Source organism: Maniola jurtina, chromosome 21 (assembly GCF_905333055.1).
Source record: "Maniola jurtina chromosome 21, ilManJurt1.1, whole genome shotgun sequence".
NCBI lineage: Eukaryota > Metazoa > Arthropoda > Insecta > Lepidoptera > Nymphalidae > Maniola > Maniola jurtina.
The window spans coordinates 8,500,158-8,513,285 of record NC_060049.1 but is presented as its reverse complement, the minus strand read 5'-3'; the positions used below and the strand labels follow the sequence as shown (position 1 = coordinate 8,513,285).

General features: G+C 37.4%; 1 protein-coding gene across 3 annotated transcripts in view; it reads left to right on the top strand.

The window, feature by feature from the left end:
* The first annotated feature begins 2,075 nt into the window (after positions 1–2,075).
* Positions 2,076–13,128, top strand: part of LOC123876404 (protein mesh) — a 26,411-nt gene continuing 15,358 nt past the window's right edge. For 2 of the 3 annotated variants that reach the window (XR_006798348.1, XM_045922646.1), the window contains exons 1-10: positions 2,076–2,574; positions 6,567–6,805; positions 7,421–7,627; positions 7,950–8,108; positions 9,088–9,225; positions 10,149–10,317; positions 10,655–10,912; positions 11,511–11,850; positions 12,289–12,570; positions 12,967–13,099. Coding sequence is in view for 2 of the 3 variants with exons in the window: in XM_045922646.1 (XP_045778602.1) it covers positions 2,211–2,574; positions 6,567–6,805; positions 7,421–7,627; positions 7,950–8,108; positions 9,088–9,225; positions 10,149–10,317; positions 10,655–10,912; positions 11,511–11,850; positions 12,289–12,570; positions 12,967–13,099 (2,289 nt within the window). In the remaining variant the exon portion in view is untranslated. The remainder of the gene's footprint in view (positions 2,575–6,566; positions 6,806–7,420; positions 7,628–7,949; positions 8,109–9,087; positions 9,226–10,148; positions 10,318–10,654; positions 10,913–11,510; positions 11,851–12,288; positions 12,571–12,966; positions 13,100–13,128) is intronic. The other variant, XM_045922645.1, reaches the window with a different exon arrangement.

The window sequence follows — 13,128 nt, the reverse complement described above, 5'->3', positions numbered from 1 at the left end:
CACAATTTAAAAAATTCTCTTATTTTCTCCGATTTGCGCCAAATCAGAGAAGTACCCTTATGTGAAGCGAGTGCAGTAACTGCGCAGTATAGGTAACTTAAATGAGTAACTAGGTGTAATTAAACAGGAATTAAAAAGGATCTATTATTGAATACATACCTATATAAATACCTGATTCCTAGGCACTTTATAAAACAAAGTGTCAAACGATGGGGTGAGATGATAATGATGATAAATTAAGTAGGTTTACTAAATAGGTATCTAGGTACATAATATTATATTGTCTAGGCATGCGGTTAACCACAAGAAAACCCGATGAAAAGTGATTAAATAAATATTTTCTCCTATTCACATTTGCCTGAAAAGCCCTTAGCCTACTTGTTTCGGCACTTTTGGACTTTGCAAATAATTTTGTTTTGGTCATCAAGCGACGCCTCCTAAAATTCTACAGAACATTTTTTCATGTTTAAATTTTGCTTTAAATATTTTGGCAGGCGTTCGAAAATCAAAAGCAAAAATTAGAGCTTTGAAAATATAAGCTTTTCAGCGTTGTTTGCGCCAACTTAAAGAAGATGGCTTTAGATGTCGTTTTAATGGCGCTGTAACATTACGCCATAAACCTCTTAAATAAGGTCTATTATACACCTACAATAATAATAACCTACAATAATAACCTTTTAAAAAGATTTTTATAAACTACCGTCACAAGCGGTGCTTAATTAGTAATTATTGTTAGCTGAACGAGGAAATTCGTAGAGGAACAAAAACGACTGACATAGCTCTGAGCTCAAAGGATAAGTAAGCTGAAGTAGCAATGGCCGATGGGGTAGACGTGTTCTGGAGTGGAGACCGCGTACCGGTAAGCGCAGTGTTGGACGACTCCCAGCCCGCTGGACCGATGACCTGAGAAGGTGGCGGGGAGCGGGTGGATGAGGAAGGCGGAGGACCGTGTTTGGCGGCGCGCTCTTGGGAAGGCCTATGTCCAGCAATGGACGCATACAGGCTTGGAATAGGTATATAGGTAGGTTGGTAGGTTGTTTTATAGATAAAAGATAATCAGCACCTACTATTGTTATCATAACTGATACGGTTGAAATAAATTTACGGTACAAAATGTTGTTTCTAAGAAAACCTTGAATGAGTAATTTATAACTATTTTAAGAAAACCACTATCTTACTTGTACCGACGAGACGTACATAGGTATCAAATCAGTCATTTTTCTGAGCCTTTAATATTTTTATTGATTACAGTGTTAAGAATCCTTTAAAGCATTGAAATAATATTAAACCGTTTTTAGGTACAATAATTTTATCCTGGGTTCTACAAAATTTTCGGCCATATCTGGATCGCTGGAAAAAGACAGGGGCTTTAAATACAAGTTTGAAAATCGGTCAAGTGCGAGTCGGGCCTCGCTCTTTTAGGGTTCCCTACATAATAATTTATGAACATCATATATTGGGCGCACGAAATATTTTCTTTTCTGAGCTAGAACATCGCAGTGAACTGTGAAATTAAACCCCATAAATGTTCGTTTGTTTTGGTCATGTTGCAGCTTACAAACTATTTTATAAATCACTGTTTTCAGTATTTTTTATTTAAACACAGTATTATCCCGATATACCCTGTATAGTTTTCCGATAGACAGGCAACTTTGCGCCAATGTTCCAAACTTTGAAGGTTAGAATTTACCAACTTTTCGTCACCAATAAGTCTTCAATCCCACCAATTCAATGCTTCAAGCTGGTACTTGGCAGACTAATCATGGATGCAGTACTCAATGCACGGGAGAACTTGAGCTTGGTACAAGTTATGAAGCTATTCCGGCGTGCAGTATCGCATGACTGTGTTGAGGATACCAATTTTCTTGCTTTAGATTCGATACATTGTTGTACTGATGAGGATGGACGACGTGCCCTAAATATGTCATACGAAACCTTAATTACAGGTGCAATGTAAATACAGGGGCCCTACAGGGCAGGTGGATTATGACAAAGAATTTGGCACACCCAACGCGACGTTCCTATTTGATATCTTATCATATTTACTCGAGATAACGGGTGGTTATTGAGCACACAATGTGCACACACTCCAGTCTCGGACTACAATAGTAAAGAACCTGTCGTCGATGCAAAAAACCTTATCAATGAGATAACACGGGCAAAGGACTGAAAATAATGTAATTGAAGAAAATTGTGCTAGTGTAGGAACTATGGGTTTTAAACTTAAATTAGTTTTTATAGCAACATTAGTAATAAGTGCCAGTGTTTTAGGACAAGATGAAATAGTGAATGAAAATGAAAGAACTGTAAGTGGAAATGGGGATGAAGCTGCAAATCCAGAAGGCGTTATTGCTGCAGTCACAGAAAAAACTGAAAACGATTCATTGGTAGATTTAATAGAACAAACAGATACATTAGAAGTGAAAAGTGGGAAGTATCAAGTTTTAAACGATGGTTTAGTCGGGGATACACCTACGAATTTGGACGCCGTTGATTTTGGATCAAGTGATTCCCAAAATGAGCGTCAAGTTATAGCTCCACCTGGTACTACTTTCCCAACAACTTCAGAATACGGTAAGATCATCATCGTCATCATTATCAACAGATTGACGTCTACTGCTGAATATAAGTCATATTGTAAAGTAAACTAGAGGATGTCCGCGACTTCGTCCGCGCGGATTTAGGTTTTTAAAGATCCCGTGGGAACTGTTTGATTTTCCGGGATAAAAAGCCTATGTCAATCACAGGGATGCAAGCTACCTCTGTACCCATACAAATCGGTTAAGCGGATGGGTTTTTAGAATCCTGTGGGAATTCTTTGATTTTAGCCTATGTCCGTCCCCGGGTTATAAGCTAACCCTGTACCTCGTCAGAATCGGTTAAACTGTTGGGCCGTGAAAAGGTAGCAGATAGACAGACAGACAGACACACTTTCGCATTTATAATATTAAGTATGGATAGGGGCTTCTACGCCACGGTCTTGCACCACCTGAATCCAGCGATTTAAAAAAAAAATAACTGAAAATGAAATAAACTAAGAAATACAATTAATTCAGCGAAAATCGCTGAACAAACGATTGAATACCTCTGATAGCAAGAACCTAAAGATAAATCTATCAGTCAGATCTAAAATATGAACGTACACACATTACTTTAGTTCTAAATAATAATCTATGGAACTAAATCTATTGTTTGCTCTTTGGACCCATATCTTGCATTAGTTGAAATTCATTAAACGAGAATTTCGCTAGGAAGAGGTTTGATGGTGCAAGAGCTTAAAAAAAGTCTACTTGTATGTTAAAAAAATTTGAGAATGCGTAGGATAAGATAGAATAGATACTTAGGTACGTAGAGTAAGTGAATATAGTTTTAAGTAAGGAGTAAGTAAGGATGGAAACTAAATATTTCCCTGATAGCTGAAAAAGTGGCCATTGAAAGACCTAATGAGTACTATCGTTGGAATGTTGATATAGACGAGGATGAGTCAGATATGAGTCAGTGATGAATTAAATCACTGTGCACATAAACGCTCTGCATCCATTGATAAAGCTTAAAAGTACGTTCACTCGTAAATAACTGTCATATTTACAGAAGATTAATGACGTTGGTCATAATTTCTACATTTTTGATGATCTTATATACTAGCACAGCTTAGTACTAAAGGTAGTATTGTAAAAACATAAGATGATTTTCCAAAAGAGCTATTTGTTTGAATTTAAGCTTCTTAGGTGTTGCAGTCTTGGCAGACTTTTTTTTGGATTATTCGATCACAGTCTAACTGAACGAAATAGACGGGCAATGATCATCATTTCAGCTGTGGCTCGCTTGACATTCCTTCTCCACTCTAATCCTCCTTGATGATTGCCTTTCTTGCACCCACGGGCGATTGGGTTTGCATTGTGGCTTTATTTGATCCATCTATCTTATAGGTAATCAATAATCATCTGCACTTGGCCTCTGATCTTTCCCTTACACCACTAGTCGTTCTATGGACAAACCTTCACGCCTAGACACGTCGAACTAAACTACGTTGTTTTTTTTAAAGAATATTAGCCATGCTAATCATGACTAATACTCCCCTTTCCCCTCCAATTAAGCGTAAAGCTTTTGCCAGGAGTGGGTACGACAATAGTGCAACGGGTGAGATTTGAACCGCCGACCTTTCGGAATTCAGTCCGCTCCTTTACCGTTGAGCTATCGAGGCTCTAATGTAGAATGATGTAATAATTTTGTAATGAGAATGTAGCAGTAATGGCATATTAAGTAGGATATACATATAATAATAGTTATAAAGAGGAGTCCGTTTCTCAGTGTCAAGGTTAGGTTAGGTTTGGAAGAAAGGATTGCGGGAAAGAGTCCTCCAGATCACAACAGAGGCAAACGGTTGGACGACAGAGATAATTACTTACTAAGGGATAGACAGGGGCAAGCTATCTACCTCAAATTAAAAGAAGCCTGTTTATAATGAAGTTCCTGTGGTCTACAGACGTTTTCAATTTTCCATAACTTTTGTAACGTAAGGCCTTTACTAGTTCTAAACATGACTCAAAACGAGCTAGGTACATTGTTTATCTGCCCTGATAAAATATGGAGCCCTTATCTCTAGATACCTAATTATCTTCATCGCGCTTTGCTATTAAACCTGCAATGTGATATTGTTATTCATGTTCGAACGAATTCTAGTTTTTGGTGCATATTAGGAACTAGCTGATACCCGCGACTTCGTTCGCGTGGATGTAGGTTTTTTAAAATTCCCGTAGGAACTCTTTGTTTTTCGGGAATAAAAAGTAGCCTATGTGCTAATCCAATAATTTTATAAAGGCGAAAGTTTGTATGTGTATGTGTGTGTGTGTGTGTATGTTTGTTACTCCTTCACGCAAAAACTACTGGACGGATTGGGCTGTTAGAATGGAGATAGATTATACTCTGGATTAGCACATAGGCTACTTTTTATCCCGGAAAATCAAATAGTTCCCACGGGATTTTTAAAAAACTACATCCACGCGAACGAAGTCGCGGGCATCAGCTAGTTATCAATATATTCTGTGCCATTAACATCAAGCCTCCACATCTGAAAGCCACCAAGCTCATCGGATATTTGTTTTTAATCCATTGAAGGGTTTCTACGAAAAAATATTTAAATTCATTCAGTGAAGCAGCAATGTAGAACCAACTCTCAGACTCTCATTCATCGTTGAATACTGAGTTAGCGAATCAGCATGCTGGATATATTCAACATGTGACCATGAGTCATGACATCTTCTTACTTTTTTTTTTTTTTTTTTTTCTTTATTATTCTTCTTACTTAAAAACGGATGCTACTATTAGACTATACTAAAACAAAGAAGTTACTAATAACAAGCTGACATCACCCGTACTAGGAATAACTGTTGAATGATAATGAAAGTGATAACGATAAGCTATCAATACTATCAGAACTCGTCGATACTACATTAGACTTCTACCGGCCTATACTGAATATATACACAATTTTATAGCCAGGTGAAGAAAAGTGGATACCTACCCATTAGCATGTAGTATAATAATCACTTGGACGTGTGCCCTCTACTGGACTAATAAAGTAGAATATATAGTTTAGTGATTAACTCTCTGATAAGTTTTTAGAACATTCCGGAGCCCTAACATATCCTTACGATTATGGAAGTCACTAAGGGTATTTTAGACCATAGAAATCTAATAACGAACCACATCTCTATCTCTGTATACTGACGTAACTTTTAGTTGGAATTATACCATAAATAAAAATATGTCAGTTAATTAATCGCAAAAAATTTAACAATATTGCTCAAGTATGTATACTAAAGATAGGAAGAAATAATAACCTCAATATTAATCGATATATTAGTATTAATTCCCTCCATCTCTTTCACCCTAAATAGCTCTTCCAAATGGTTCCCTTACTCACCAAAGTATATCCGATTAGTGATTCACATTAAGCCCTTGATAATTGACATCAAACACAACCTAAATTTCGGTATATGCATCGAGTCAAAGGCTCTCTGCCAAAAAAATTGTATGCTGAACAAGGTAAAGCGGTACTTCATTCCAAAACAACGCCTTACTACTTATCAGGCTCAGTTCGGTCGGTCCGGCATGGAGTACTGTTGCCACCTTTGGGATGGTTCTGCTAAGCAGGTACCAACTCGAGACTCGATATATTCGAGTCGCTGAATGGAAAATCCGTTGCATAGTTTAAAAGATCTAAGTGTATTGAAGGACAGAAGTTTTAGACTATGTAGAGATACTCTCACGGCAAGAGTGACTTCAAGGCAATCATGCATCCTCCTAGAAACCTCATCATTGCTTTTTATCAGGCATGATTGTATTCAAGTGCGAGCCTATCTTACAATAACAATTTTTGTTTTAATAATGGCTATTACCATATTTTTGTATAATTAGCGCATGCTGAGATAGCACAGTGTGATAGCCTGTAATAAGTTATGCATTTATCACGTAACCCTAAGATAATTTTAAGTGTTATGTACCTAACAAATGTATTAACTGTTGACTTTCCTGAATGAATAAAATAAGATATTTAATTTCAGACCACATCGATGGCAGAGTCCTCCCTGATACCAGCTACCAAAACAATGGCCAGCCTTACATCATCACTCAACAAAGGCTGGCCCAAATCCGATCTAACTTTATGTACTGGTTCTACGATCGAGGAGGCAACGAGGATATCGGGGATTATCAAAGAGACATTCACACGTCAACGCCACAGATTCACAAGAACTTCAATTTCCAACTGCCATTCTTTGGGTTCAGATTTAATTATACAAGAGTAAGTTAAGAGGATAGTGTAGTTGTAAATTTTTAAAGAAAAAAATTATCGCTTTTTGTCTGAAAATTTACCTAGACCCTCTCTTAAGCTGTCGTTTAATTTTTTTTAAAGAATATTAGCCATGTTAAAATAATGCCCCTTCCCGTCCAACTAAACAATATGCAACGGGCAGAGTTTGAACCGCTGACCAATTTCTTTAATCCATACCTTCTAGAACATTAATTGAGTAAATATGATCACAACTCTGAAGATGATCAGAAATGACTATAATAGTTATCTCCATCTTCATATTTATCAAGTTTCTTCTATAGTTAAGGTTAGGGTTAGGGTTATCTAATCCTGAGTAATTAACTATTACCCAGTATGTATTATTATACAGAATGTCAGTAGCATCAGCAAAATTATGCGTATGCGCTGCCAACTTCAAAAGAATTGAATTAACTACCTCATTTTCTAGTTTTGAGGATATACCACTTATCAAGCTCTTCTACGATTTCTTTCAAATGTTTTATCAACAATCCTATTGAGAGCATTTGTATTTTAGACTTGCTCTACCAACCATTTAAGAAGGTTATACCTAGCTTTCAGTTATACTAAATTTAAATCCCTTTTCAGTTGTCCATGAATGGCTATCTCTACTTCAGCGATCCACCAGACCACTACACCTACCCCTTATCGTTCCCTATGAAAGACTGGCCTACAGTAAATGACCCTTCCTTCATCGGCATATTCTTCAGCAAGTGCCGTATTGGAAGCCAGCGTCCCGAGGACCCAGATCAAAGAAGACCTGGTGTTTATTTTAGGATGGACAGAGATTTACAGGTTGGTTACTAGGCTATTCGACGACTTCTAAAACATAGATAATAATAATTTTCAAAAATATATTTTCAAGTTTTTTTTAACCCCCGACCCAAAAAGAGGGGTGTTATAAGTTTGACGTCTATATCTGTGTATCTGTCTGTGGCATCGTAGCTCCTAAACTTTAATTTAGTTTTTTTTGTTTGAAAGGTGGCTTGATCGAGAGTGTTCTTAGCTATAATCCAAGAAAATCGGTTCAGCCGTTTGAAAGTTATCAGCTCTTTTCTAGTTACTGTAACCTTCACTTGTCGGGGGTGTTATTTAATTTACACTTGTTACTTTGTAGACACGTACAGACCAACTTGGTGTGGAGATGAGGGAACGTATCACGTGGGATATTCGTGAAGGTGTCATTGGTTCAGAAGCCTTCTTCCCTAAACACGCCATCACGATTACTTGGAAGAATATGTCCTTTGCCGGTGGTATTGATAACGCTTTATTTAAGGTGAGTTTATTAAGTATCTGTGTATCTGTCTGTGACATCGTAGCTTCTATACAAATAAACCGATTTTAATTTAGTTTTTTTTTTGGGCTTGATCGACAGTGTTCTTAGCTATAATCCAAGAAAATCGGTTCAGCCGTTTGAAAGTTCTCAATCAATCAAAGAAGATCAGCCCTTTCCTAGTTACTGTAACCTTCACTTGTCGGGGGTGTTATAAATTTTTAATTTACACTTGTGATTCTATGTATTATCACCTACTTTAAGAACGTCCACGTCTACACAGTCGAAATTCTACGGACTCGTTTTTAATAGACACTACAGGTGCAGTACTGGGAAATGGAATTCCATTCTCTTGGCTTCCATTTTCCCTGCCAGATACAATCGTACCTTCTAGTCCAAGTATTTCCAATTAATATCATCCAGTTCCAATCTATGTTCCAAATTCTAGGCTCTAGCTCATCATTAGTCTAAATTCGATCGCAAATTTTTTCGACAACAGACATATTACAAGAAAAACTAACAAACAAACAGACAAGGAATTAAGTTAATGTTGTTTGGACTTCGTCTGTCTTGGCGTTTGCTGGCGCGCGTGTTCTGCTTTTTTGGAGTGTTTTTTTTTTGTTAAAAGTGGCCGGGTTTTGTGTTTTACTGGAGTTTTTCGTGGTGGAACTGACTGGGAAGTGTGTAGGTAAGCGCCGGCACAGACGAAGTCCATGTACTTATATAGTTTCCCTAACTTGTAAATAACTACTAACTTGACATTGGCTAATCTTTGTAAAGCCAGACGAGAGAGAAAAAAAATTTATATTGTTATTGAATTCCAACCTATATTTAAAATTTCAAGCTTAACGGGAAGTTAGTTTAAAATCGATTAAAAGATTTGTTCCGGTCAGACAAACAAACAAACAGACCGACATGAAATCTAGTTAATAAAAACTTGTTGATATGGAATCACCAAGTCTGATGTATGATCCTTTCACAGACAAACAGCTTCCAAATGGTACTGGCGACTGATGAAGTATTTACCTATGCGATCTTCAACTACCTCGAGATCAACTGGAGCTCCCACACTGAAGCTGGTGGTGATACCACCACTGGGGAAGGTGGTGTCCCAGCTTATGTAAGTAAATATGAAGTTATAAGCAATAATATAAATAGTTTGCCTACACGCTCAATTAACTACATCATTTTTATTTTATTTTTTTAATGAAGAATATTAGCCATGTTAAATGACTAATATTCCCTTTTCCTCTCCAACTAAGCGTCAGGCTTGTGCTAGGAGTAGGTACGACAATAGTGCAACGGGCGGGGCTTGTACCGTCGACCTTTCGGTTTTCAGTCCACTCCTTTACCGGTTGAGCTATTGAGGCTCAAGGAAGGAATAGTAGCGTAGAAATATTAGAGTCGGACTCGCACACGCAGGGTTCCGTACATCATGCAAGAAAATTAACACTTCAGTATTTAACGTCTCGCTCTAACAGCTGAAGAAGTTAATGACGATCAGCGCCATTTATGATGTGATTTAGTAAATACTAGCTGATGCCCCCGACTTCGTTCGCGTGGATATAGATTTTTAAAAATCTCGCGGGAACTCATTGAATTTCCGGGATAAAAAGTAGCATATTATGTGTTAATCCAGGGTATAATGTATCTCCATTCCTTTCAGCCAAATCCGTCCAGCAGTTTTTGCGTGAAAGAGTAATAAACATACATACACACACACACATCCACACAAACTTTAAGAACTTAAACTACTGGGCCGATTTTGATGAATGAGGTATAATCGATTAGTTACTATAGTCCGGGCGATTATAGACTACATTTTGTACGAAAAAATCGACCTGACGGATGTTACATCCATAAAAGTGGTAGTCTCCAAAATTTTTTTTGCTATTGTATCAAGTGGGGTGTCAAATGAGTTCATAAATATATTAAAATACATTAAGCGTTAGAAAAATAATTTTACTATGGGTATCGGCAGTTCGCGGGTAGTAGTCGGGTTTTAGTGCCGTTTAACTTTTCATTGAAAAATTTCTGTCCCAGATTGGTTTCAACGCGGGCAACGCTACACGCAGCTACGAATACAAGCCGTACTCCCAGGCGTCCGTGCTCCGAGACTTGACCGGAAGAGGCTGGGCCAACGGCTTCCCTGGACGACACATCTTCAGGATCGACGAGAACATCCTTATGGGCACATGTAACAAGGATATAGGTACACAATTTACATAAGTAATACTTATTCACTTTTTAGGGATCCCTACCTCAAAAGAAAAAAAAATAGAACCCTTCTATTATAGGATAAATTTGTCTGTCTACCTGTCTGTCCATCTGTTGTATCTGTCAAGAAAACTTAAATAGGTTACTTCCCGTTGATCTAGAATCATGAAATTTGGCAGGCAGGTAGGTCTTATAGCACAAGTAAAGGAAAAATTCGAAAACCGGTAATTGCATCACAAAAAAAAATTAAATTTACATGAACAATTAATTAGTATTTTCAATTATGAAAGTAAGATATCTACCTCGTTTCCTAAAAATGTATTAATTTTCAGACGGAGCCAACCTTCCTCTAATGTTCGCCCCCGAAAGTGGTAACATGCTTGGCGGTACCATCGTCAACATCACCGGCCCTTGCTTCAAACCAACCGACCGGATCTCATGTAGATTCGACACGGAGTCAGTCATCGGAGCCGTTATAGATGAAAACAGAGCTATTTGCGTACAACCACGTTTCTGGCACAACGGTTACGCGAGATTCGAAATCGCTATTAACAACGAGCCCTATAAGTGGAAGGGAAAATTTTTCGTTGGTAAGAAACACACTTTGTACTAAACTTTGTAGTTAATAAACCAGAGTTAGAATAACAAGCAATAATAAGTATTATAATGTTCATCCAGGATCTATTTGCTATTCTAATTCTAGTTTGTTTTTTATGAGATAATACCCTTAGTAGAGCCTTTAGCCTTTCTTAGTAGGTACTACTGGTTAATAAGTATGAAAAGTTCTGACTCACTTACTGACTCCTCAAATCCTTGGACCTAGAAAACTGTAATTTTGCATAGGAACCTGTACGCAAACAGCTTTCTAGGTCTTTATAATGTAGACAAGGAATAAGGCTGGAATTTTCGAAATTCAAATTTTCAAAAGAATTTATATTTTCACTGAGTGAAGCGCCCGCGGCTTTAGCCGCTAGTAAGTAATATTGTTATTATTACTTACTAGAAGTATTTACCATCGACAAACCAAATGTTTGTAGCATATAAAATTAGGAACAAAGGAAATTAAATAAATAAATTTTTATTTCAGGCCGTAAATCGTAATCCATAATTGTGTTAGTATAACAAAACATCACTTAACATTGTTAGTACTTTTGTCTAGCTTAACTTAACTTAAATTAAACATTCCAGAAACTCCTGCAACTGCCACTGAAAGAATCTTCTTCCCGGATAACTCGGTCCACGAGAGGTTACCTCCAGAAGTCCGCATAACGTGGGACCGCTTCAATTTAACGACCAACCTGAATGTCCAGCTACAGATCAGCTTGTGGGGCTACAAGGAAATCACAATCAGACCGCAGCTGGAGTTTATTGATATGATAGAAATGGGCGTTGCCAATACAGGAGAGTATGTGATAAATCCACAGAACTTCCGCAACAGAGACAATATCATGCACAACGACATGCAGTTCGGGTTTATCCAGATCAATTTGACTACTCCTGAGGTGTATAAAGGTGTTCCGATTTCACCGTAAGTATCTGCTTGCCCACAAGTTATTTACGAAATGCAAAACTAGCCGAAAACAACAGCTATGCAAAATGCGATGATGGACCAAAACTTTTCTGGTAGTCATTTGCAAACCTATATTATATATAGACCATCTAGGGCCCTTTGGAAAGACCACACAGAAAAATATCCGTAATTCTAATATTAAAAGAGTATCTCCAGAGAAAAAAGGAACTCTTGTAGCTTTGTTGTCTGTGTGTCTGTCTATCTGTCAAGACCCGGCAAGGGAATCAAATCCTATAAAGTTCTTCTCGTTGACCTAGAATCATAAAATTTGCCAGGTAGCAATGTTGTAGCGCAAGTAAAGAGAAAAACTCCGACAATCGTGAATTTCCGTATTATATCACATATAATTTAAAAGTCTTATTTCTTCACTTGATCTGTTTTTTTTTTATTTACCAGGGTGTTATGGAGTAGGCCAATCCCTCTCGGCTGGTACTTTGCTCCCCAATGGGAGAGAATCCACGGCGCACGCTGGCCGCAAACCATGTGCAACAACTGGCTAAGAAACGACCGGTTCCTGAAGAACTACGCAGCTCAAGTCTGGGTGTGCCCTTGTACGCTGGAACATGCTTTGCTGGACAAAGGACGTTTTATGCCCGATTTGCATTGTGACAAAGATACAAACCCAACGTGCAGATATCATTGGGGTGCTTTGCATTGTGTTAGAAGTGGTTCTCCAAGGTAAGAATATAAATAATAATATACTTATTACTTATCCTACCCTACCCTAAGGTTACCCTAAGGTTGCCTGGAAGAGATCGCTATTTTAGCGATTTATAAGGCCGCCTATTGTACAAAAATCTATTTTGTTATTTATACATTTATATATCTTGGTGTACAATAAAGAATATTTTACTTTTTAGTTTTACTTATCCTCATTTTGTGTTCGTCTACTAATTTATTCTAATTCTTGTACTCTTATTTTAGTAAAAGTTTTATTTAAGTACCACTTCTTATCAATCATTCATTTCATCTTTCGTATTTTCTGTTAGGCTAGAATTTTACCAACTTAGACAATTAGGGAATATTTGAACATTTGAAATAAGTTTTGAGTTTAATACTTCTCTTTCTCTTCAGTTCTGAAGGATCAGGACAGCAGTGCTGTTATGATAAGAATGGTTTTCTCATGCTCTCTTACGACCAGATGTGGGGTTCACAACCTCACCGATCTCATGACTTTGGATTCACTCCTTACAATGAGGCTAACAAGGTAAGTTCAAGTATTTTATCAATATAAAT